General features: G+C 44.9%; 1 protein-coding gene across 3 annotated transcripts; it reads right to left on the bottom strand.

Moving 5' to 3' along the window:
- Positions 1-820: 820 nt before the first annotated feature.
- Positions 821-26,816, bottom strand: nipbla (NIPBL cohesin loading factor a). 3 transcript variants are annotated; one of them, XM_035526044.1, is made up of 45 exons: positions 26,737-26,816; positions 24,015-24,142; positions 23,207-23,372; positions 22,581-22,729; positions 22,292-22,403; positions 22,030-22,184; positions 21,684-21,739; positions 21,273-21,594; positions 20,577-21,182; positions 20,060-20,233; positions 19,732-19,917; positions 19,361-19,432; positions 18,835-18,924; positions 18,630-18,730; positions 17,636-17,722; positions 17,309-17,540; positions 16,643-16,794; positions 16,488-16,568; positions 15,933-16,033; positions 15,681-15,810; positions 15,327-15,409; positions 15,091-15,223; positions 14,753-14,896; positions 14,544-14,630; positions 14,191-14,408; positions 13,964-14,066; positions 13,559-13,657; positions 13,030-13,176; positions 12,799-12,933; positions 12,383-12,481; positions 12,241-12,294; positions 11,857-11,965; positions 10,231-10,361; positions 9,907-10,047; positions 8,779-9,045; positions 8,397-8,487; positions 7,708-7,881; positions 6,886-7,076; positions 6,581-6,688; positions 4,355-4,555; positions 4,072-4,218; positions 3,551-3,906; positions 2,795-2,966; positions 2,428-2,607; positions 821-1,716 (listed from the first exon to the last, which is right to left on the bottom strand). In XM_035526044.1, the coding sequence occupies exons 2-45, from the start codon at positions 24,076-24,078 to the stop codon at positions 1,348-1,350; spliced, it is 6,975 nt and encodes a 2,324-aa protein (XP_035381937.1). In that variant the 5' UTR covers positions 24,079-24,142; positions 26,737-26,816; the 3' UTR covers positions 821-1,347. The 3 variants fall into 3 exon arrangements, with proteins under 3 accessions (XP_035381937.1, XP_035381939.1, XP_035381938.1); XM_035526046.1 differs by having other exon boundaries at positions 19,732-19,893; XM_035526045.1 differs by lacking the exon at positions 26,737-26,816 and adding an exon at positions 26,435-26,728.
- Between the last annotated feature and the right edge of the window lie 541 nt (positions 26,817-27,357).

The raw sequence follows: 27,357 nt of genomic DNA, 5'->3' as shown, positions 1-27,357 counted from the left end.
TAATTGATTTTATAATACTGGTTTGTTTATGGTTAATTACTCTTATAATCCTGTTTGGTTGTGGTTAATTGCTTTTATAATTCTCGTTTGTTTGTGGTTAATTACTCTTATAATCCTGGTTTGTTTGTGGCTAATTACTCTTATCCTGGTTTCCTCGTCATAATGGTTGGTCATTGTTCCTCCTGCTTTTGTTGTGGTTTATCTAGAATAGTGTTTTTTGGTGTTTAGTGTACTCTGTGTTTGAGTTTCATTTGCTTTTGTTTCATTCTCTGGTTATCGTTAATTACTGTCTTTGTTTTCTTTCTTTTCTTTTACATTCTGCTTGACTGCATCCTTCCTCTGCTCAAGCAGCACAATAAGGCTATAATTTGTATAGCCTAAATTATGAGAAATACATGTGATTATTATTAAGCACGGTCAAATATATATCCTGTCTTTAAATAATTAAAGTCCTCTATGAAAAGATGTAAACTCCAACACTACAACTATACCCTCTTGAAAATAATTGTCAATCAAGCAGTGTTTCTAAGAGGTTTAACATGCCCAGGTACTGCAGTATAATTTTCATTTTTAGTAAGAGGCTGTCAGAGGTGCGTACACCAATAGTGCTACAATGCAGTCAACAGTGACGTCTTCATACAGAATCAAAACACATCCTCTCTGGAGAGAAATGTCCATCTGGCAGACATGTCCATGGTTCAAAGGTTCAAAGCTCTAGAACAACTCCACGCCCTGTTGGGTCGTGATGGGTCAGGAACACGCCCCACTGCACTCACAGTAGTGGGCAGAAACTGCAAGACACAAAAAGAAGACTTTGACATAAGAGAAGTACAAAATTTATTGCAGTATTTGTTCCATCAGAGGCCTGTGGTTTGGCCTCCAGCAGACGTGCTTGGCCACTGGCTGGACCGCATACTGCACGCTTTACACAATAAATTACAGCCACACCGTTATCGTACAAAACCAATAAACCGTTCCACAGAAAAGAATTATCTGCTTTTAAAGGAAGAGCCAAACTATAGAAAGCCATCTGTTGCTAACAAAAAAAGGTAAAAACATGAATAAACGAATTTTCTTCTCCATTCAGTAAATATTTAAATTTTTTAATAGATATAAACAATATTTTTCTGTTAAACTATGATACAGGAATATAGGAGTTGTGCTGCACAGCAGCGAAGAAGCACCCTTACAAATGTTTCTCCAAACATTTCAGTCAAGTGTTACGACCACGCACACCCTCAGAGGGCCAGCATCAGTGCACTGCCAAGCTGAGTCTAGCATTAGTGATCAAGAGCGTCTCAAAAGGGTAGATTAGGAGTGTGTATGTGTGAGTGTGTTTGTGAGAGATTAACTGGGGTTCCTGTCCTTGCTAGAGTACAGAGCTCTTAGCGTTTGAGCCACTCTGTGGCTGAGCTTGCTGGCGCTGGTGAGAGTGATCTTTTTGTAGATGATGTCTGTGTGGCGGATGGTGTCCACCCAGGGCACGAGCTTGCGTCCCTCCTTGCGGCGTGCCTCAGTCCAGGCGCTGGAGTAGGACCCAGCCATCCAGCGTACGTTGTAGCCCTGGTCCGTGCGCTGCAGGACGCGGGCCAGCTGTGGCCGGATGTGATACCGTGGGCAGTGCAGGGCCACGATATCCAGCGCACTCACAGACTCACTCGTGTTAGCCAGAACAGTGTCCGCACACTCCCCCACCTTCCTCCCACGTCGAGACACCTGCAGGGGGTGCAAGAACACAGCTGTAACAGCCACTTACTGTTGGGTGGTGGGGGGGGTCTTGTATCAATTGGGGGGGTTCCTCTAACAGAAGGGATGTGGAACAGTAACTACTTTCATGTTGGGTGGAGCAGCAGGTAGACCATAGTGGTAGTAAAACTATGGTCATGAACTCAATTTCCAGGAAAGCACACAGTCATACTAAGTATGACACATTCACATTAAGTGGTGTGTAAAGTAATACACTGTTAGAAAAAGGTCCAAAATGAGAGCAACAAGCATAACCTACACAACCAGAGATGTAGAGTACGAGTCAAACACCCAGAGATGTAGAGTACGAGTCAAACACCCAGAGATGTAGAGTACGAGTCAAAAATATGGACAAGTTGTTCTTTCATACAGCCGTTTTACCTAAAAGGTCATATTAAAATAAATTTGCTCTTTACATAAATAGTTTATGGCCAGATAAAATGTGTTTTTAAAAGCATGTTCTTTTGTGGACTGATCTCCGTAACCTTTGTAAAGAGAACGTCAGTTTATTGGACGTCCATAATACTGTAGAAAAAACACCAGTCCATCAGTCCAACTGTAAAATAATCCAAATATAGAATGAATGTGAGGAAAACGTATTAAGACGCTTGTGTTCAAATCTCTGACCAGTAAGGTATATAGAGGCGTGTGTGGGTCTGTGTGTATGCAGGGTGCGCTCACTCCTGGTGGCTTGTCTCCCTCACTGTTGTCCTCGTCTGACGCGGCTGGGCGGTGGTCGTGTGGGCTTGCTCCACCCGCCCCGTCCAGCAGGGCCGAGATGGCTTTGTTCCGAACAGCAATGCCAGTCTCACCTTCCTCCTCCTCTTCATCAGGATCCAGATGTTCCATCAACAGCTTAAACTGCAGAACAACACACACAAACATACAAACACATCAAACCTGACATCAGCGACGTGCTATAACCTGCTGTCAGTCCAGAGATGTGTAAAACTTCAATAAGAGTGTTTAGTGGTAGAGGGCTGTGTGTGTGTGTGTGTGTGTGTGTGTGTGTGTGTGTGTGTGTGTGTGTGTGTGCGCGCGCGCTCACATCAAGGAACTGCCTGACGATCTTTCTCTTTAGGTCATCGGTGAGCTCACTGAGCATGTTGTTGGACAAGAAATCAACGGTCTGACGAGGGTTGAAGTGGATGCTGGACTTCCTGTTGACGGCTTTGTCATAGACTTTGGCTGACTCGGATGGAGAGTACTTCTGGATTTTACTACAGATAGAGGAGAGAGGCCTTACTCACCATCACACATGCACGCGTGCGCACACACGGACAGAGCCACATATGGACAGACCCACACAGCTACACGCTACATGCCTGACATGCAGGTAAAGCCTGAGCAGAAGATCTGGGAGCTTAACCATTTATTGACAGTTCAGTAGGAGGGGTGTGTCCAGGGCTCCATGGGAGGGGTTGTGTTATATCCCCCCAGTAAAGCAGACACACAAAATACCTCCCACTTTTAAAACGGCCAGTCCTTCCTTTGCATCACCCGTTGATAAACTGTGTTATGTCACATAAGATTGTCTACCATCAATATTCTAATTCTGTCCATGAATGCATTCTTCAAACAAAAATCACGGTGGGGCAAAACGTTAGTCTGTGTTTTGAATGCACACAGTAGGGGTCGATCTGACCAACTGCATCCCCTAAACTGTAGAGTATGTGCTTAAGTGTGTGCTGCCATCATAGTTCATATTAATTAAGAATTCATTTTACACCCACCCACTCAGGTGAGACCCCTCTGAGATGTTTTGACTATGGTATGTATATGTGCATGTTGCGTGTGTGTGTACCTGTCAGAGAAGCCGTAGAGGTTTTTGAGGTGCTGTTTGAGGACGAGCAATAGCAGGATCCCCTGTGATGCCCGAGCAAAGTCCAGCAGGGGTGTTGAGTCATCAGGGAGACGCTCCATGACCGCATCCACATCCTCCAGCTCTGAGTCGGAGTCTGATTCCGCTCCTGGCCCCGCCCCCGAGACTGCATACACCTCTGTCTCCTTAGCCTTCCTTACACCCACATCATCCTCCTCTTCCTGCTCTGCTGCTTCCCCCACAGTCTGCTCTTCATCAGTGCCACCTCTCTCCTCTTCCTCAGCTCTCACCCGCTGGTGGCCCTTCCTCCTAGTGTGCTTCGGAGCCTTCAATAAAGACTGTATATATATGTGTATATGTATTTTTTTATTTTACACACACACACACACACACACACACACACACAAAAACAAATGAGTGCACAAACACAACAAACATGCATGCACACTACAAATACAATGAGCACAGTCTGCTTATAAGAGTGGTGTGTGTGTGCTCTGTACCTCTTTAAAGGTCTGTAGCAGGTTGCTGCCAGACACAGACAGTGTGATGTCTATGTGATGCATGATGAAGAGCGGCTCGTCCTGAGTCTGATAGGGGAAGTAGGCCAGGTTATCAGCCAAGAACAGCTGAGCGTTCACCTCCAGCTTCTGCTCAGAGAGAGACACAAGCAGATGGGCAGACAGAGACAGTTAGACAGACAGGCAGATCATCAGAGAGACAGACAAGTGTGTGTGTGTGTGTGTGTGTGTGTGTGTGTGTGTGTGTGTGTGTGTGTGTACTGACCGAGGTGTCATCAAACAGGTTGAGCAGGGAGATGAGGAGGGCTCTGCGCTGGGTCCTGTTGGTGCGCACCATGCTGTAGAGGTGAGAACACAGGGCTGTGTGGGACTCATCCTTCCTGAATCCACGGATCACTGCACAACTCGCTCCCATCACGGCCTGCTGCACCTGGAACGCCATCTTCATCCCAGCCACGGCCTTCATCTGGAACACAGCCAAACCAAACAGGCTTCATCACCACCACCACATCAGTCATCACAAACACCATTATAACCAGATCATCATAATCTACAGCTCTGACAACTACTGTTCACTTATTTAGACCCAGTGAAGGGCCCTCACTATCCCAATGAAGGGCCTTTATTAACACCATCACCTGTGCACCCTCAGAGAGTATTTAACACTGTTTGCAATATTGTATCCTTTCGTTGATCAGTACTGAAGCCCGCATCAATTAACATGTTTTTATTTTCTGAGAAAGGTAGCAAAGCATCTGTCAGAAGACCTCAAACACACATCTCAAATGTTTAACATCTTGTGACTTGAACATCATACAACATTCTCTGATATTCTACAGTGACAGGATGCCATAATACCTTGAGCAAGGGTGGTCAGTTCTGGTCAAATTAGGGGAGAATTTGGAAAATCTACTACAATGGAGAGTTCAGATCCAACACACCTGGCTCATATAGTCAGATGCCCCTCAAGATCTTGATCATCTGAATCAGGTGTGTTTGATTGGGGGTGGAGCTAAACTCTGCAAGATGGTAAATCCCCAGGACCAGGATTGGGTACTCTTAGGCTAGAGTCAGTTTTTGTGTTTAAGAGTCAATGCTGTGTGGATCAGGTTCAACAAATCTGAACACAGTGCAGCAAAACCACCCCAGTAAAAGTGAGAATTTGAACATACTTTAACCTGTTAAACCAGTTAACCTGGCACAGCATTCATTACACAGTTGCAGAAGGCCATCTGTGAGAAGAATTTCATTCCTGTGATGGTGAACTTTGGGTCTCAATCCATGTAAAGCCTTCCTTTTCTTTATAGTATTACATGTTCTAAAGAATAAAGTGCATGAGTTTTGTTTTAAGTGCATGGTTTTTTGTTTTAAGTGCATGAGCTTTTGTTTTTTAAGTGCATGAGCTTTTGTTTTTTAAGTGCATGAGCTTTTGTTTTTTAAGTGCATGAGCTTTTGTTTTTTAAGTGCATGAGTTTTGTTTTTTTAAGACTGGTGAATACTCCTAGCACTTCAGAAGGGGCAATTGTCAGAATTCCCTGGGTAGGAATCTTGACGAAAGCAACATTGATAGTGATGATCAGTACACCAAATAATTAACATTTCCATACAACTGCAATATAATGGTTCTTACAAAAGTTCTTTGCGATAATACAATGGAGGAATATGGTTCAAACATTTCCTGAATCTATAGTCTCTGCCCTTTCTTTTGATCGGAGTTAGGCAATAAATAGAGGTACAACGCACCTACATGTGAATCGTATGTTCGAGTGTCACTAAGGACTTATTTGTGTGGAATTTGTGTGAATCTGACTAATAGAATCATGAATTCACTAAGGATTGACCCCTCACATCAGAAACCTTTCCTTCTTTTTTCAATCGACATCTAGCTAGCTACAATGTGCAAAAAATGTACAGCTGCTGAAGTTTCAGCACATTTAGAAAGTGGTGTCAAAGATAACGGGGCTTCTGAGCATTCGAGTCCTTTGATGAAGACGAAATCAAAAATAAAATGGTACATAGTGAATATTGTTCTGTGCATATAGTTGTTGTAATGTACACTTTCCCCGCTCGGATGTGCCTGCACCCTTCCCCCAAGCAGAGGAAGGGCACAGACTCATTAGAGCAGAGGAAGGGGACTGAGTCCTACCCTTCTCTCCTCAAATGACTCTGCACCTTTCCCCCATAAAAACTGCTTTTACAGTTTTTCCATTTGTTTTTTGCGTTTTGTGCATGTAGACACTAAGTCGCAAATACACACCAAAGTGAATAGCTCTCTCGCAAAGAAACCATTTTTCTCAGCTGCCTGAAAGGCCTTGAGGGAATTACAGGCATTTTCTTTGTTACCAAGTGATGTGATCTCATAACACTTTCCAAATTCTTCACCTATCAGCATGTAGCTAACCTGCTAGCTAAGTTCCTAATGCCACCACTTAGCGGGTGTGTGTTACCCATGTGTGTTAACCATGTGTGTGTGTGTGTGTGTGTTACCCACATGGATGAAGCCCGTGTACTTCTTGTCGATGTCCACCAGCTGCTGATCAGCTTTATTCCTCATACTGGGTTCGGGATCTGTTCCCATGGCGATCAAATATGGCACACACTGTGTTAGGAGGAAAGACAGAATGTTTGGTGTGTGGATGGGTGGGCAGGAGGGTAGCGGTGTGTGTACCTGTATGGGGTGTATGAGCCCCTGTCTTAGCATGAGGGCGATGACGTTCAGAGCAAAGTGTCGTACGCTGGACTCTTTGTGTGTGTGTGTGTGTGTGAGCGTGCGCGCGCGCGCGTGTATATACGTACCTGTACGGGATGTATGAGCCCCTGGCTGAGTGTGAGGGCGATGACGTTGAGAGCGAAGTGTCGGACGCTGGACTGTGTGTGGAAAAAGGCCTCTAGCACCTGCTTAAGGTACAGCTGCATTATGGAGCTGCTCATTCCAGATGACACATCACCCATCTCCTTCAGGTCCTCTGCTTTAGACAGCTTCTGCCCTGCAGGGACACAACACACACACACACACACACACACACACACACACACACACACACACACACACACACACACACACACACACACACACACACACACATTTGTGCACATACACACATGCATACAAACATACACACAGAGCAAGTAAAGAATACATATGTTTTCCAGTAAATTATTCAGTTTTCTTTCAGTCCATGTTTTCCAACGGCCAGAAACCTGGTTAATTCATATGACTAAAGGAAGCTCAGTTAAAGCTGGTTAATTCATATGACTATAGGAAGCTCAGTTAAAGCTGGTTAATTCATATGAATAAAGGAAGCTCTTTAACTGCAAGGCCTGAGTGGGGGACATAAAATGCAGTTTTTCCAAACTCTGAAAACCATAACAGCAGCAATACAAATTTACATTCACTGCATTTATCTGACGCTTTTATCCAAAGTAATTTACAACTTACAATCATGTTTAAGGCCCTTGTTCAGGGGCCCAACAGTGGCAACATGGCAGTGTTCGGGCTTAAACTGGCAACCTTCTGATTACGATTCAAGTACCTTAACCACTGAACTACTACTGCCCATAAATGAAAAGTGTGACGTGTGGTGTGTTTGCGTGTGTGTGAGTGAGAGAAAGTCTTACACTCTCTGTCAGCTTCCTGCATGCGTGAGTCTTCCTCCTGTAGGTAGATCTGCAGGTTCTTAAGCACCTGTATCTTCAATGTGACAGAGCTCTTCAGGTCAGCCAACAACCCAGTATAGAGAGTCTTCACCTCCAGCACAAACATCTGACTGGGGTGCATTATAAACATGAACCCTGAGTGTGAGGACAAGAGAGAGGGAGAGAAAGGGAGGGAGTGAGAGAGTGATGGGAAAGGAAAGGCATAGAGTGAAAATGAGGAAGAGACAGAGAGAGAGAGAGAATCAGAGAACCAAAAAAATAAAAATAAGTCTGTTAATCTACAGTCTGTTAATATGCAGTTTATGAATTTATTATTATTATTATTGTTTACATTTATATAGCACCTCTCTCATACTCAAGGATCCTTTACAAATATTTTATCTTTTCCAATTTGCCGTTTGTTAATCTGCAGAGAGTTTGTTAAACTGCAGTTTGTTAAGATGCAGAGAGTTTGTTTAGATTGTCGACTGAACTCTCTGAATGATAGCACTGACGAGAAGAGTGAGTTGTTATCCTAATAAGAAGTTATTGTGTTTGCTGGTAATGAGCATGTGTGTATGTGATGAGTGGAAGTGAGATGATGAGGGGTGTGTGTGTGTGTGAGAGATTAGGAGAGAGAGTGTATGTGTTTGGGTGTGGGTGTGTCCTACCCAGTGCAATGATGGCTTTACTCTGAACCTCCTCGTCTTCATGACTGGTAAAATACAGCAGCAGTTCCAGAACCTTCTCTTTTATTGCTATCTGCAAACACACAGTATATTTATTACAACAACTATGAACTTACCTCATTCACAAACACAACCATCTCTTCTCACACACACCCGCACGCACACACACCTAACTATAAAGAATCACAGTGAATCCCACCAATTACTGATTTTAATAGGGTGTGTGAGTTGAATTTGAATATAATATTGCGTTTTTGAGCTGGTTAAATCATTACACTGTGCTGTGGTATTAAAAAATCAGATACCTTGTTGGAGCCCATGAACTGTGTGTGTACCTTGCTGTGGCCTGTGTGCATGTGTGTACCTTGCTGGGGCCCTTGAAGTGCTCAAGGTCGAAGTCGAAGTGTCGGCACAGCGCCCCCACAGTGAAGAGGGAACGCAGCAGGGCTGCTTTAGTGGCAGGGTTGGTGTTGGGGGTCACTCCGCCCAGGCTAGTTCTGCCCTCCTGGTGTTGCACCTTCAGCTTGGTCAGGGCACCGTAGTACCGGTTAAAACACGCCCACACAAACTTATAGTTATGGGTCACCTTATTCACTACTGCACCCAAACAGCTCACACAGTGCTGCACAACCTGTGGGGGGCAGAGATGGTCAGAGAGAATAGACATTTAGGGAATGTCAGAAAGGTGGTGACCTTGTGGAGTTACGTATGCACATACTGGCCCGTGTGTATTTGTATATACACATATACCGGCCCATGTGTAGTTATGTATGCGCATACTGGCCCGTATGTAGTTATGTATGCACATACTGGCCCGTGTGTATTTGTATATACACGTACACCGGCCCGTATGTAATTATGTATGCACACACTGGGCCCATGTGGAGTTACGTATGCACACACTGGGCCCATGTGTATTTGTATATACACGTATACCGGCCCCGTGTGTAGTTACATATGCACAAAATGGCCCGTGTGCATTTGTATATACACGTATACCGGCCCCGTGTGTAGTTACGTATGCACATACCGGCCCCGTGTGTAGTTACGTATGCACATACCGGCCCCGTGTGTAGTTACGTATGCACATACCGGCCCGTGTGTAGTTACGTATGCACATACTGGCCCGTGTGTAGTTATGAAGGTATTGAGTCCAGCATGTTTCAAAATAAACAAGCAAGCAAAAAAAAGCACAATACAAAACTTCTGTTTACTAAAGGATTTCTGAAATGGTTTATCACAAAACTTTATTAAATATATTTATATTTTATAAAATCTCAGGTTGTTAAAATAATTTTAAAAGCATTCTATTCATTAAATTTAAAATCTCTATTTGGAAATAAAAGCAAATAAGTTAATTTTTACATATTATGTGTCTGCGAGTTTAATTCACCGCCCTCCCACGATTCATTACGAGATTCATCAGAGCCATATATGCGTGCGTATGCAATGCGTTTGTGTGTGTGTGTGTGTGTGTGTGTTTCAGACTCACCGTCATGCCGTATTTAATGGTGAGTTTCATCAGGTCCTCCTCCACAGTGGTGAGGAAGTTCTCACTTGGGTGGTCCATCAGAGGAATCACCAGTTCGAGGATCTTAGCCACATTACAGATTACCATGAAGTCACTCTGAGACTACACACACACACACACACACACACACACACACAGGAACATCTTAAATCCACAAAAGGCCCCTCAGATGGCACTGAAGTAAAAGCACATTCTCAGTAGTGATGCTCCAGAAATAGCTGGTGGGAAGATGGAACTACACACTCATGACTGTGTGCAGGTGTATGTGGGTGCTGAGAGACTCACGCTGCACTTGGTGGTGAGGTAGGGTTGCATAGTCATGGCATGTCTGATCATCAGTTGAGGTCTGATCTTGCTGAACAGGTAGAGAGTGGTAATGCAGGCTACTAAACGTGTGGAATTTACACTCTTGTGCTCTACACACACAGGCACACACACAGAAAAGACACCATTCAGAGAAAATTGTAATAAATACTTATTACATTTACAGATAATATCCAATACAATACAATCCAAGACAACCATAAATCAATATTATTTGTCATTGCAATGTCTAGCACAATTGGTGTCATGTGAGTATATTGTGTTTATTGTGTACATGCACACAATACATTGTTTTGATTCATGTCGCAGTACCGGAGGCTATAAACTGACATTGTAGAGGGCTATCCTATGCACGCAAGCCCTCTAACCTATCAGATTGTGTGATGTGAGCCTCATGACGAGGCTCAGAGAGTCAAGTGTTCTGGTCATCAGACTCCAACAGACTCTGTGCAGCTTGATTACCCAACATTAGGTCAGCACAGGCCAGTGACTGCCATATCACACCAAGGGTTCACCAGGGAGATAAGATATTGCAATTTACCGTATGTCGTAGTATTAGCTACATCAGCCCAGTACAGCCAGAGACACTACTATGTGTACAGACACATTTATTTAAACATTTTCCCTTTACATGAAATGGGAAAAAATAACCAAACCTTGGGGACCTGCAGTACTTTTGTCTCTAGTCAAGATCTACTTAATACAGTACCGTAGCCCACATGCTTACATTTATTTTAACAAAAACTTTGCAAGTGGCACAATTCTGAGAAATGTGAAACAGATGTTTTACCCTGACGGATACAATAAAGTGCTGTTATTAAGAGAAAAATAGTCTACTTACATTCTTAAAACCAGAACTCCCAAAACACTAGCTAGTATAAAAACACAGTAGTGGATGTCAGGCCATATTCATATGGGCGCATGTCATGTGCCCTCAGGTTGCTAGTGCTGGAATGACAGTCTAACTATAGCTTACATAGGCTGCATCCAACTGCATTTGGGCAGTGGTAGCTCAGTGGTTAAAGTACTTGACATGTAATAGGAAGGTCGCTGGTTCAAGCCCCACCACTGCCAAGTTGCCACTGTTGGGCCCCTGAGCAAGACCCTTAACCCTCAATTGCTCAAGTTGTACTCACTCATAATTGTAAGTCAATTTGGATAAAAGCTTCAGGTAAATGCATTAATAGATTTTAGTATTCTATCGATTAATCAAATAATTAGATAATTAGATAAATTATCTAATTATAATTAGATAAATACTTTTGCTTTATTAAAGACTAATAGCAAATATACAATTTAGATTGCTTAAATTGCATACAGTACTTGTAAGAGCAAAACCTAATTTAGCACATCTACATGCCATATAACATTCTGGGTTTAGTAATATTGGGAATATAGTTATATGGATTAAAAGAATGTTTGATGTTATGAATTTGCACTGATATTTAGTAATTGAGTTACTTGAGTTTCTCAAGGAATCATTTCAGCCCTACATAATAGTGCAGGTCATTTTCACCATTCATTTATATAAAAGAATTTAGAATATTTGTTGACAGCAGGTGTGTGTGTAAAAATATGCATATGTACCTGTAAGAGCTGCCTCATATTTGAGGATATACTCTACTAAATTATCCACTAGCTGCATACAAGCTTTCCTGGTGGGTTTGTACGAAGATTCCTCTTCGGATTTCAACAACTGGAGAGGGAGAGAGTTTACTGTAGTAAACAGTACAGTGAGTCAGTGTGGATTAAGTGATACTCTAGTAAACTGCACTTGGTGTCACAGTGAGTCAGTTTGGATTAAATGATACTGTAGTAAACTGTACTTGGGGTGCAGTGAGTCAGTGTGGACTAACTGATAACTACTGTTGTGAACTGTACTTGGTGTCACAGTGAGTCAGTGTGGATTAACTGATACTGTAGTAAACTGTACTTGGTGGTGCAGCGAGTCAATAACTGGTAACTACTCACATTCTGCAGGAGCTGCTCAAACCAGTCATAACCAGAGTCCCGACAGGCTGCCACCTGAAGGAAGACAACACACGGTGTTCGGGGAATGGTCAGAGTGTTCGGTAAGGGGTGAAGGTCAGACTGAGTGTTTAGTTGAACTGACCACATCACTGATGTTGGTGATCTTCCTGTTCATGGTCTCCTTGTCGTGACTGGGAGTTGGAGTAAACCACAGCTTCTGGAACGTCTCATTCACAAGTTTCTACACAGAGCAGAGCTAAAGTCAATCTCTACTCCACACCATCTACATACAGCAGATTAACCATCAGCCCCTGAAAACTGATCAACTGGGTAACAATCAGTGTCAGTCCAGCTATAGTAGAATACCTGCTAATCCTAAAACACCTATGGAATAACAACAACAAAAACAACATAGCAGACTACCCACCAATCCCACGTTATCTAGCTACATTACAATACATACCAATCCCAGACCACCACCTACAGCAGGCCATCCACCAGTCCCATACTACCACAGTACAGCTATTGAGATTCAAGTGAGCTGCAGGTGTCGCTTGCCTTGATTCCCTCCTCGTCGTTGACTCTGCGGATCATCTTTACACACATCTCAGTGACCCTGCTGAACCCTGGGTGCTCCAGACAGATATCCCTCAGAATCTTAATCACACGCTTACGTACACTGATACCAGTGTCCTACAGCATAACACACACACACACACACACAGGCAATAATAACCCATGCACCATGAGGGCAGGGGAGAGTGTCTGTGTGTGTGTCTGTACACTCACCAGTATCCTCTCGATGAGCATGTCGTAGTACTGCTCAATAAGCTGAGGCCGATTGAGCACAAACCTGCCCACCAGTTCAACTGCTGCCTCCCTCACACTGGTGGAGTTATCCATCAGCCTCCCATGGACCCCACGCTGCATATCAGACTAATCCCCCACCCCACACACACACACACACACACACACACACACACACACACACACACACACACACACACACACACACACATACACCCCCCGAGAGCAGTTAGTTCTCTCCATGGAAGAAATCTTTATGCATATTAATCTACAGATATCATTAACCTACAGCTCTTTGCATCTGAACCACTCACATACAGAGTAATTTATTACACACATTTGAGTGTGTCTGCCGCATGTTAACTTACCCTGGTCAGGATGCTGGTGTACACTGTTACCCCCCATGTTAACCGACCCTAGCCAGGATGCTGGGGTGCACTGTTACCACCCCATGTTAACTTACCCTGGCCAGGATGCTGGGGTCCACCGTTACCCCCTTATGTTAACCTACCCTAGCCAGGATGCTGGGGTCCACTGCCACCACCTCAGACAGACACTTCATGGCTTTGGTCCTCACTGCTATCGCACTCTCTCCCAGAACCCTCAAGATCTACAACACAAATACATGTATTATATTATATATAATATTACACACACACACACACACACACACACACACACACACACACTTGCTCTGATACATAAACAAACCAAACACACCACTCTTACTCAAAACTGTTATCTTTTAGAACTGTGGTAGAACTGTGGCCAGTTGGAGGTTAAAGCTGATGAGAAAAGCTCAGATTTTTAAATAAGCTGTGATTACATACAGGTGTAGATGGGGTCAGGTTAGGGGCTGTAGTCTCTGGGTCAGGTTATGGGTTAAGGTTAGGGGTCAGGTTATGGGCTGTAGTACCTGGGTCAGGTAGATGTCAAAGCTCTGTGAAAAGGGTCTGGTAGAAGCCAGATAGCGTACAATAAGACAGGAGTCCTGATAGTCCACAGTGTTGCAATTCATCCTGAAACACAGAAACAGACAACCAGATCATCTCACAAACAACAAGGAACCAATCCTGAAACGCACACCCACACTCCCACACCCACACCTGAGCCAAGCGTCTGCAGCGTGTTCTCAGACAGTACCTGAGCGTTGTAAACTGGTTGGGGGCGGATTGGATGACGGAGTGGAGGAATGCTTTGCGGGCCTCAGCCCTGTGCAGAATGTCTTGTGTGGCATGCAGCTCTTTGGCATGGTGCGTTCCTTCCAACTCATCTTCCTTGTGGCTCTGGGTGCGCATGGCCTTCTCACAGTCTGCAGTACAGTCCCGGAACCACTGCGCAACGTAGAACCTCCGCGCAAACTACACACACACACACACACACACACGGAGTGGACGTCTACACACCCACTAAAGGACACGGCGCTGTGTGGCGCACGTGTATTGTGTGCTTGTGAGATGCTGTACGTGTGTGTGGTATGTGTGTTTCTGACTCACTGTAAGTGCAGGATCAGTCTCTGCATTCTCATCCATAAAGTCCAGCAGAGCTTTCTGCAGTTGCTGGGTCTCATCCTTCCCTGAGGCCTGAAACACACACATGCCACACACCTTTTAATAAGCACACACACACACACACACACACACACACACACACACACACACACACACACACACACACACACACACACACACACGCGCAGCTGTACCTGTTGCAGTATGCGGTCAATGGCTTTCTGGTCCATGTTGCTGGTGACAGAGTCCTTCCTGAGCCGGGCTGCTACAGTACCCAGGTAGTCCAGAGATGCCACCCTCAGAGCCATCTCAGTCTGCTTATTACTGAACTGATGCACCTGCAGACACACAGCCACACACCTACAGATACAGCTCTGTGTGGTACTGTACAGCTGAGGGGTAGCTAAGGAAGAGCGGAGGAATGAGTGTGTTTGGTAGGTGAGGGGTTATCAGAGTGGCGTATGTTGGGTGTATGACGCAGTATGACGTGTTGGTGTGGGGAGTGTTGGTCTGTAGGGGGAGCTGTGGGTACCAGCAGTCTCCCCAGAAGGCTGAGCAGGAGTTCAGAGGCGGGCCATTCTGGCTTGTTGACTGTAGAGAGCAGGTCCTGAACAAAGTTCTCAAACAGTGGTCTGTAGTCCTCCTCTCCCTGCTTACTGCCACACCTAAAGCGCACACACACACACAGAGAAGGAGTCTCAACACTTGCAAAAAGATTGTGTAAATGTCATGGATAGAACAGTTGAGTGGTGGAGGACAATATTTTACTTTTTGAGGAATACAGAGAGGAAGTTCTGAGCAGTGCGTCTGGCTGTCTCATATGAATTTGTAATGAACACATCGTCATCCACCTAAGAGAAAACACGCACGCACGCACGCACACACACAGTTAATGATCTGTTCTGCCGTGCAGTATTGTTTATTATTATTGGCGTACTCTTCAAGTTTGTCACACTGCAGTTTATTTAATAAAACAGACACTTAATAAAATTCTGATTTTAAAAAGCCAGCACCCCCCCCCCCCCCCCAACACTCCAGACAGGGCAGAACTAGTGCCCAAGTACCTCACCACAGGTAAGAGAGTGATGCACATCACAAAAGTGAGTGGCATGCATGTGTTACCTTCTTGTGGTCGTCATCTGTGTTGTCGCTGTCTAAGGGCAGGTGCACCACACACTGGATGAGCTGCAGCACCAGAGCACTCACCATCTGAATATACACTGGCTCTCCCTCAGCATCACTGCTGTTCAGCCTGCACACACACACACACACACACACACACTTTTCAAATAACATGTACAAATATATCACACTAATAATATTGCACATGTAATATATGTGCATACACACACACACACACACACACACACAGACCTGAAGTTTCTGAGACTGCGTTTACTGGTCGGCAGTCTGGCCAGAGAGGTAAAGATCTCTTCCAGGATCAACTGCCTGTGTTTCTCATAGCGAGAAAACACCTGGACACACACACACTCACATTATTATTATATTGCACTACCATAAAAACTTAGGCTAAATCTGTAAATAATGCCATCTGCTTTAATCTGCACTACTGCTGATATATCAATCTGGGCAGCGGTAGCTCAGTGGTTAAGGTACTTGACTAGTAATCAGAAGGTTGTTAGTTCACGGCCCACCACCACAAAGTTGCCACTGGCCCCTGAGCAAAACCCTTACCCGTTAATTGCTCAAAAAATGTACTGTCATAATTGTAATTCGCTTTGGATAAAAAGCACCAGCTAAATTCCATAAATATCAATCATTTTACTAGAACAAAAATAAATCATCATTTAGCTAACTAAATAAATGAATCATTTATATTTGTGAGAATGACTATCATACACACAAGTAGTCTGAACAGGACATCTACGGCAGTGCTTAAGCAATACACAACACAGAAGAGGAACTCACCGCCGTGACCAGCCTAATAGCACACAGCTGCAGCTCACTGACATTCTCCACAAAGAAAGGGGTGATTCCCATGGATGAGACCTGCAGACACACCCACACACAGGTTAGCGTGGGAGTTGGAGAGGAGACAGACAGGATTAGGCGGGTGGTCCCACCTGAAGTATGGTGGTATCAGTCAGCAGCTGGATGTCGAGTAGCTCAGAGATGTTGCTGAGCACGTCACACACTTTATTATAGAGCATAACGATCACTCTCTGCTTAGCCGTGCAGCACCTGGCCCTCTTCACCTTGGAGCTCAGTATGGAGCCTGCAAGTGCCCAGAAAGCGCCACAAAATAAACGACTCACTGAGCAGAGGGCACACACAGACCAGAGCAGTGACCCACTGACACTCCTAGAAGAGAGCTGATTATACTCGTCACAGTGGTGTGTGAGAATTTTTTGGGTGCAAGTTAAAACTGTGATCTTGAACATGCAGTATGCCCCACGGTGACTGAACTAGTTCCTCTGTGTCCAAAGACAGCCGACTACTGTCCGAAGAATAATCTCAGTGTGCCTGCTGCAACTACACACTTATAAATACAACCAATAGGGAGCAGCCTGAAACTCATGTGCCCACTACAAATAAACGTCATCGTGGCAGAACGAACATACATGTAAGAGTCAAACGCAGGTTTTCTGGAATTCTGGCTATGGCTAGGATGTCTTTTTGAGGTCTCCTCTGCATTGTATAATATGACTCAGCACAAGTGAAATGGCACACTCAGACTTTAGTCAAGGTTTAGGTGCAGCAATGTTTAGAGGGCGATGCAAGTTTCTGACCTCCTTTAGGGTCGAGGCGGTACACAGGGTCGTACTGAGGGTACAATGTGTTCTGCAGGTGGAACTTTGTGAACTGAAGCAGCCTCTCAATCACGTCCTCGATATACACAGCTTTGGGCATGTGAGGCGACGTCATGATGTGCAGTGCCGAGAGACACGCATCCGCAGACTTGGTCACACGCTCCATGATGAGGTCACGCCACAAGCGCTCTTCGTCTTCACCCTCATTGCCCTGAGGAAGAGGAGAGAGTTAAGGGGAGGAGAGTGAGCAATGCCAACTGGAGGGTGTGCTGGAATGGGTCGAGTGTTCATCAGTGAGAAGTTTACAGGATTCATGAGTGTGGACAGACTGGATCCATCCAGAATGTTCCTCTCCATGATATTCAACAGCTTCACCAGCTTCTCAGAGGGAATCTGAACAGAAAAAGACAGACAGACATGAAAACCTGAGAGAACTGAAAAGGGGGAGAAATTTAGAAAACCCGCTGCAGGTGACCCCAAAAGCATCCTCTCCGTCACAATTTTCTTGATTTTAGTGTAAGAATTAAACACTCTAGAGCACATGAGACTAAACTGGAGAAGGGGGATATTTGTCAAATTCACAAACAAATTTCTCATCTGAATCCAGAAAATGTCCAAAGGTTTTGAGCTGCTCATAGCACATTTCTGCCCAAATGGTCATATACCACAGCTGAAAACCTGTCTTTACCAAGCGAAAATTATAGAATGTTTTGGCTTTAATTAGGCATATGTATAGAAATCATTTAAAATGTTCAAAAGCTCTTCAAATTCTGATCAAAACAAGAAGCTACAGTCGTCTTCTCATTTGAATTTTTTGTTCCATTTTCCATTCCACCTTAAATCTAATTTTCTTGTCTTTCATTCTTTTCATTTAAGGTGGCATGGATAAAACACTAATAAAAAGAACTTCAGATTCATGAAATGACACAATGTTTATTTTATACAGCAAGAAACCTTTATGAAGACCATTTCTGAAAGGTCAAATGCATGTGCTGCTGCTCTGTTGTCTAAGAATGTGGGGAGCAGGGATTCATGTTGAATGAGGGGAGCATACCAACTAACACCACCCTCAAAAACAAAACTGCACAATCTACAGGATTCACGTGAATATGTATCTTTCAAAATGGTGAATTTGGCTGAAAGGTGACCAGTTTTCATGTATGGGGGAGCGAGGGAGGAAACGGTCACAGCACTAGACTTCACCTACACGGCAGTAACTGCATATATCAGACAGCACATCCATGTAGAACTGAGTTGTGTAGGGTTGTGCCGGAGATGTGCAGAGTTGTGGTAGTCTCACCCTGTCTGTGATGCCCATAGCTTTTATCTTAGCAGACTCACTGCACAGTTCACTCAGCTGGTGTTTCCCTAACAGCAGCTCCTGTGGAATCTCATCATCATCTAAACGAACACACACACACACATACACACAGTTTGAAGATGAGTAACCATGTCGTAACTATAAATGCATCGGACTTTAGAAAGATTACCAAAGCTGTATCTACCTTGAGCTGTAAAGTCCCCTTCCTCCAGGTTCTCTAGTATGCTCTCAATACTGTTGCAGAACCTCTTGAAGGTGGAGGAGTCCATCATTTCTACACAAACACAAACACACACACACACACACACACACACACACACACACACACACACACACACACACACACACACACACTAAGGCCCGTCTGTGCTGTAAATATTTTCATTTGTGCTGCTTTAGATATTGGGATCTTAGATATTTTTTTAAATATTAAGGTTTGTTTACACCGATTATGTCACCAGCATGATGGTGTGCCAAATCACACCAATTACATAATGTAAACAAACTTCTACATCTCAAAACTGAACAAACGTGGACAGACGACTGAAACCGGACTGGTTAAAATGTGAAATGTGGTGCCAACTTCAGGTGTTGTCTCCCTGTATAACTGGCACAGTGAAAGCATACACACACACAGACATGAAGGGAAAGAAATAAGGAGGAGGAGCTTATGATAAGAGGGAGGGGATCAGGGGGAGGAGGCGCTTTACCCTCAGCAGTGAGTTTGGGCTCATAGGCTTTCCTCTTCTTCTGTTTCTCCCTTTTCTTTAGGTTCCGTCCCACTATAAGACACACACACGCACACACACACGCACACACACACACGCACACACACACTTCAAAAACACTAACAAGAACACCTTGAACTAAACCATACCACACAACTCAGCACTGGAACTAATGCATGTCCACACACACACTCAGCTGAGATACATAAATGATCAATCTTTAAATTTATTCACTCATTAATTGCACTAATGAAGACAATTCATTATGATGTACATTAATAAAATACTAATAAAAAGACTGTTATAGTGTACTGATATATATTGACATATAGACATACTGAAATATATCTAACCATCACTTAGGCTGGGTGTGTCGTCCTCAGAGTCGTCCCAGCGACCACCTGAGCCCCTGCGAGCATCATGAACTCCTCGCCGATGTTCCCCAGAGCTCCGTCTATCTCGCTCCTCATACTCCCACGTGTGGTCACGGTCCTTCTTATGGCGCTTACGCATCACTGGGACACACAAAGATGCCACTACTGTCACACACAGAACCAGCATCACACCAGTCACACCAACACAACACACTGCAGCACAATGCTCTGCAACATATCACTGTAACATATGCCGCTCTAATACAGCACCATGCACCCTAATAAGTCTTAAGAGGTGGTTACTCACAGTCAGCGGTGATGTCCTGATCATCTGAGCTGTCCTCTGCGTAGTGTGGCCTCTCATTAGCGCTGCTGCGTGTGCGTTTGTTCACCTTCACTCTCTCACACAGTGGCATGGTGGACTCGATCTCTGCCAGCAGCTCAGGGGGAAGATCCTTCAGCACAGACGGGTCCAGCCCACCTGCAGCACACACAACGTTAACACCACTGCACTCAGAATCCAGCACACACATTAACACCACTACACTCAGAATCCAGCACACACAACGTTAACACCACTGCACATACTGCCCAGTGTTAACGCCACTACAGCCACCAAAATAATACTGATCTCGCCTTTCCACACTATAGCCACTAGAATAATGTATCCACAACTTGCAGCACTGCACAGTTCATGTTCAGTGACTTCTACATCCCATATCTCCCAGAGGCGTGTCTATTCTCCTACCTTTCCCATATCTCCCAGAGGCGTGTCTATTCTCCTACCTTTCCCATATCTCCCAGAGGCGTGTCTATTCTCCTACCTTTCCCATATCTCCCAGAGGCGTGTCTGTTCTTGTTGGATTTGCTGGCGCGGGAGTCTCTCTCCCTCGTCAACCGCTGCACCTCGTCTGCAGAGAGCTTCTGTAGGACCACCACTGGCTTCACGCTCTTCTTCATGTCTGACTCTGCTTCCAGTCGCTCAAGGCACACGCGTGGCTGCTTCCAATCTTGGGGCACAGCTCCGTCGCCCATGCCTACGTGCCCCGCCCCCTCGGGCTCCTTATATGGTGGAAGTGCTCCTGGCCCAACGTGTTCCCCCAGGACATAGGTGGGCAAGGCACTAGGCTTGCTGGCGGACTGAGCTGCATGCCGTGGGCTGCCTTCTCCATCAGCGTGGCGACCCTCAGGCCTGTGCTTCTGCCGGGGGGCTTCTGGATGCCTGTCATCATGGCAGTGGTGGTGCTGGAGCGGTTTGGGAGTCACGCCCTCTTGAGGCTCCTGTGGCCAATGGTGTGCAACACTGACATCTTCGGCTCCGCCCACCGCACTGGCTGGGGCCAGTCGGAGACCTCCAACCACGCCCCCACCACACCCTGCACCAGGCTCCTGGGGGTGGGAGTCTTGTTTCCTCTTCTTTAAAGGCTTATCTGGGGGGGGGGGGGGGGGGGGTGTGTTTATGAATATGTGAGTGCATGTCTAAGTGTCTTGCCTTGTCAGCGCGTGTCCAAGTGTCTCACCTTTGTCCTGCACCTCTTTCGCGCTACGGTCTGTTTCCAAGGCAGCCTCACTCTCCATCCTCTCTATGGCAGCCAGAGCCTCCACCAGCTCTCCTTCTGGGTCAGAACTGGGAAACACTCCACCCAGGTCCATGTCCGCCGGCCTGGCCTGCCCGTCCCGCCCCGCCACCTTGCCCACCTCCCCAGAAGGGGAGCCCAGCGCGTCATACACACCTGCCTTCTCGCCCGGGCTGGGCCCCAGGCCCCGGGGCTTCTCCACGGAGCCTAGCAGCAGGCCGGGGCCAGGTTCACGCCCAGGGCCAAAGAAGCTCCGCTCCTGACCCTACAGGGGCAGACAGCAGCATTTAGAAGTGAGGGGAAGAGTCACTGCGCTGGGGGGTAGAAGCAGCACAGAGAGAGAGCCATCAGTACCTTACTCTCATGGGTGCTCCTCATAACACTGGGCATTATGGGACTTGCTACAGACCCTACAGAGGGAGACAGAGACCTTGAATGAAACACGACAGGAAGCAGCACTGCGCTGCTATAGTATAGTGTGGAGTACAATATAGTATAATATATAGCATATAGTATAGTGTACTGAGCCACAGGTGTGTGTTAGGACAGAGCTATAATGGACTGTGGAACTATAATGTAGTCTGGAGTATTGCGCATGTGGTTGCAGTTAAGTGTGTGGATGAAGCTGTGTGGGGTGTAGCACACCTAGCTGCAGCTGTGTGGGTGTGTTAGGATGCAGCTGTGTGGGTGTGTAGCACACCTGGCTGCAGGTGCTGGGGCTGGCTGTAGGTGGGTGGATGGGAGTACTGTCTGTAGGCTGTGACAGGACTCTGAGGTGTGTAGGGACTGGGCACAGGGCTCGTCTGCGGGGGAACAAAGCGACCCCCAGACCCTGCCGGACCTGCTACAAAGTGCCTGCAGTGGGAAACAGCAGAAAATTACTTCATGAAGAACTGTGCTTTCTGCTGAGGGAATTATCCAGTTCATGGTGGGACTTACGGAGTTCACGGTGAGGGACTTACCCAGACGGGCTGTGAGACACAGAGCCCTGCTGGTAGTTAGTGGAGACAGGGCTGCCCTGTGTGGAATTATGGGTGATTTTGTACTGTGGGGCCATTGCCTGTTGAGCTAAACCTTAGAAACACAATCACACAATATCAAAGCAAAGAATGTGTATTACAATAAACCTGCAACTGACAACAAATAAATAAAATCTAAGTCCTTTTTAAAAAAAGTCATGCAGTAGCAGTGTAAGTTTGTGTGTGTGTGTGTGTGTGTGTGTGTGTGTGTGTGTGTATATATAAATCTCACCAGACTGGGTGCTGTACTGAGGGGTTGTGGGTGTGGTTGTGGCTGTAGTCGTGGCTGTGAAGATGTTTGGGTTTCTGGACAGTAGCAACTGCATTAGGACTGGAACATCTCCCTCCAAATCATCAGTACTCAGACTGTCCTTCAGCTCTCTGCAGAAACAGGCACACACCTACTCACTACCCACGCAATTACAAACACCTGCACTCACAACCTAGTCTACAATTACAGACTATAATATCTGTTGTTAGCTGTGCACAATTACCCTTGTAAGTTGTACATTTCTGAACATCAGACCAGACCTGACCAGATATTATTTGGGTGGTTTACCATTCTCAACACATCATAACCTTGAGCTGGTACTGGCATGGCTGTGTGTGTTGAGCAGGTACAAGTCTATCTCCCTGTTGGCATGGGCAGCGTGACACCCTTAACTGTGCAAGCAGCCGCAGACTGACACAGGACATCTGACCATTTAGTCTAAAACTGCTGAAGACTGTTGAAGGACTTCTGAATGGCACAAACAGTGCAGGTCAGCACATGGACTACAGACTGTAACTGTACACCAGCCAGGCTTTCCCAATACAATAAATGTCTGCAGTAAGGTAGGTAGGGTGTTCAGCAATCACATGTGTTCTGTTGAGACTTGGTTGAGGGCGCTGGCGAGCTGAAGAGCCAGGCCTTCATCCCTGCAGGACAGCAGCCGGCTCACCTCCTCCACCACCCACCCACTGAACAACACACTCTTAGTGGTCGTCCCGGGCAACGGGGAGGGCAGGGGCAGCTGGTTCAGCACTGCACATGCAGACACACACAGACATACACAAACTTTAGCAAAGCGTGCACAGAAATGATTGTTTACATTCAATAGAGTAAGGCAGTGGTAACTCAGTGGTTAAGATACTTGACTTGTAGGGGAGGGTTGCTGGTTCAACGCCACCACTGCCAAGTTGCTACTGATAGGCCCCTAAGCAAGACCCTTAACCCTCAATTGCTCACGTTGTACTCAGTCATAACTAAGTTGCTTTGGATAAAAGTGTCAGCTAAATGCCATGAATGTAACTCTTCAGAGCCAGTGCTGGGTCCTATTCTAAGGACTATGTATCATGAGATACATGAGAGAATTCACACTATCAATACACATACTGTAAACACCAGCTTCTCATGAATTACAGCTAATCCTATGTAAGCAAAGAAATTTACAATAATCAGTTTAAATAGAATTTATTTATGGGATGTTGATCCATAATATCTAGCCTTATTTATATTAATAGAAGCAGCAGTGGCAGGTGAGATGGCATCTAGTCATTAAGTGAATGGGTGTGTACTTTCATTTAAATAGACTAGCATCTGTGTGTGTATTTACTTCTTCTGGGTTGTGAGTGTGTGTGCAGTTGAATTCCCCATGTCCTTGTGTGCTTGTTTGTATGTTCTTACGGTCAGTGAGGCCAGCGATTCCAGCAAGTGTAGTGATGGGTACATGAGGCATGTCCCCATTCATAGTGACAGCTGGGTACAGGACACTTACACATACACACAAACCATCCCTCACATCTCACACACTCCTACAGACACACAAAAAACAGAAAGAAAACAATGAGTTATTTAGTTGCATTCTGAAATACTTTCAGATCACATAACCTGCAAGCTGAAAAACTAAACAGACTGTGATTATATTACAGACCAAGGCCACAAACATGGAAAATTATTATAGTATTACCCAGTTTACCAACAACATCTATAACCAGAGTGCAGTTAGTTATATGAGATGATGTAAATACTAAATGTAAATCTGAAGACTGTATTGATACCTGATAAATCTATCACAGACACAGCTTCTCATCAAAGTGAGGAATTATCACAGATTCTGTGTTTACTACAGCTGAAAACTAATGCTAAACTGCTAATAGAGGTCAATTATCACAGTGTGGATTAACCATTAGCACAACCAGCCCTGCCACAGAAGTCCTATAGGACATTAACTATAACCTATAGGACCCTCACAGCTTGCTCCAGCACACCTCAATTAAGCTCAGGAAGTTGCTGATAATTTTCTCTCAGGTGTGTTCAGGCAGGCCAATAAAGTTTGTAGTGTTACGGCACTGAAACCAGTGATAACTCAAATGAAAAGTGAAGAAATAGAGCAACGATCCAGAGTGCTCAGACGGAGTTCCTCTAACAGCAGTGTGTGTGTGTGTGTGTGTGTGTACACAGCAGTGAGGCACCAAGAACATATGCCCAATCAGCTATGCACATAGCACCAGACAAGCCTACTCCAAACAGGCTTCACAGACACACCCCTTTATTACATATACAGGCTCCACCCTCTACCCCTCAGGCACCCAATGACAGCTGGGAGATGGACAGCACAGTGTGAAAGCACAAAAGGAACAGATGCACAGAAACATGCCCTCCAGAGATGTGCAGATACAGCAAGTAATTGTAAGACTACAGATAATCTTACTTATGTCACCACCTTAATGTTTAATGTTCTACTGAATACATACACAAAACAGTTTAGGAAAACAAGACAGAGACGCAAGTAATCTATTACCGGTCCAACAACTATATTATTTTCCACAACAGTATGTTAAACGGAAGCAATTAGATTAAACTATTCAAATAAATAAATTCACATAAATAAGTATTCATAAATATTCATAATTAACCTGCATCTGGCATTGTATGGCTGTAGCTCAGACACTTGTGCAGAACTCTGCAAAAGGTAGTTATAAAGACAAGATACCCCACCACAGTGAGAGACATAACAATGAAGGGTAGCTATAAAGTTATGGCCCACACGAGACGCAACAGATCCAAATCAAGCCATGGTCATTATATTACCTGTGGGTGTCACAAATCACAATATTCAAGACAATCAAAAGAGGCGATTAAAAAGGGTTCTAAATCTAATCTCCTACGTATATACAAATATGAGGATAATTACTGGCTAATTACTGATGGGTTAGTTACTGATTACTGTTAGTTAATCTGATGCTAATGTAAACATGTCATAACGTCATTATTCCACATCAACATTCCTACGTAATCTGTAACGTCACTCAGAAGAACACCAGCAACTGATCCAACAGGTCAGTGGGACTCTGCTGGTCGATCCGAGTTGCCGAATATAATTTCTAAAAACTCTGCTTCAAAATGCCAAAAAAAAACAGTTGAAAGGCAAGTTACAAATTGCACGATATGAAGTTACACGAACTCACGCATTCAAGCCAAGCGCGAAACTACGTTGTCAAACGGCTGCTCATGACCCTCTAGCTATTGGTCTTGACTGAGACCATTCATACTGTCAGTGGGACGCTAACACCTGGGTTACAACTAACCTAGGTATCCTAGCTAGGTTAAATTAACTAACTGAGGATCTTAGAACTGTGAAGAATTCAGGCATGCTGTCTATGACTAATTCATGCCACCACACAAATACAGACCGATTAACATATTCAAATTCTCTAGAAGAAATGACACTCGCTATCTTGCATAATTTGGCTAGTTAGCTAAGATAACGCTGATATTTAGAAACGTTGACATTTAGTTCAGGGGTACTAAGGTGGGTGCTTCTAGGCAGTTAGCTATGTTGCATTAATGTAGCCAAACACTGTATTTAGTATGTCTGATGAAAGCAGCCGATGAGCTAACTAAGCTCTAGCTAAGTGGTCTAGGTTGGTCTGGTGACTGAACTTCTTCGGTCATTTACCACAAAGCTAACGTCAGCTAGTTAGCCGTTAGCTTGCTTACGCACATCATTAGCCAGCTACGTTTCTCCTCACAAATTACACAAAACTTTTTTTTATTTTCCTAACCCGCGCTTCTGGCTGTAAAATTATAAAACGGCAAATTACCAGTCCCCGCAGTCGAGTGAAGTATTTATAAAAACAGGGTTTGACCGCTTGTTTCCACACAAAAACTCGCCCGTTGTGTGTTGACGTCCGTTGGGCCTTCGCCTCGCGCAGAACCTTTTGAATCCTCGGACTGCACGCGCGAGCCCAGCCGTGGTCGAGTGCGTCACACGGCCGTTAAGCGCTCAGCTGGCTGGCAGCGCCGCCTCGCACATATTCGGCCTCTTTCAGAGGGGTTTACTGCGGGGACGTTCAAGACCACAACCGACCCCGCGTCCCTGAGAGAACCGCGCTTCAATATTTACCTTATCGGGGTAAGTAACTTCAAAGAGAAGCGCTGTTGTTGTGAAGACGTGAGGTCTCAGGCCGAATCTCGGGCTCCCCCTGTCGGCTGTAGAAGCGCGTCGCAGCTGGGTTACAGTCCACTGACTAGAAGATGGAGGATCCAGTTTTCCATCATGATAAAAAGATTTAATTTCTAATGAAATTATTATTTACGTAATATGTTTGCCGTTTTGCCACTATAGGGAAAGCAACTTTGTTAATATACAAATAATGTTTTTAAAACCAAAAGATGTCTCAGTCTTGATGTGCATGTTGTGTTATTAGTAGGCTGACCAGAAATGTTATCAGCTCGGTAGTGTCAGCTTCGCGCGAAGAGTATATTCATATTTCAGAAAGTAAAACAATGAAAAAAAAAAAAAACGTGACTGATAAGCTATAAGACTCACTTCAGATATTTTACTGCTGACCTCCACTATACCATTTCTTTACTCTGCGTTTCATTCTCTCTGGGCTATAGTACTGGATAATTGTTGATCACAGAGCAGAAATAATGATTTGATTGCTTGGAAAATAGTTTAATTAGTAACGTTATAGGTAACGTCCAGTATGTTAGAACTTACTGAGAGAACCTTTTTGGACTA

This window comes from Electrophorus electricus, chromosome 5 (assembly GCF_013358815.1).
Source record: "Electrophorus electricus isolate fEleEle1 chromosome 5, fEleEle1.pri, whole genome shotgun sequence".
In the NCBI taxonomy this organism is placed as follows: Eukaryota; Metazoa; Chordata; class Actinopteri; order Gymnotiformes; family Gymnotidae; genus Electrophorus; species Electrophorus electricus.
Note: the sequence above shows the minus strand (reverse complement) of the source record. Positions and strands in the feature narration are given on the sequence as shown.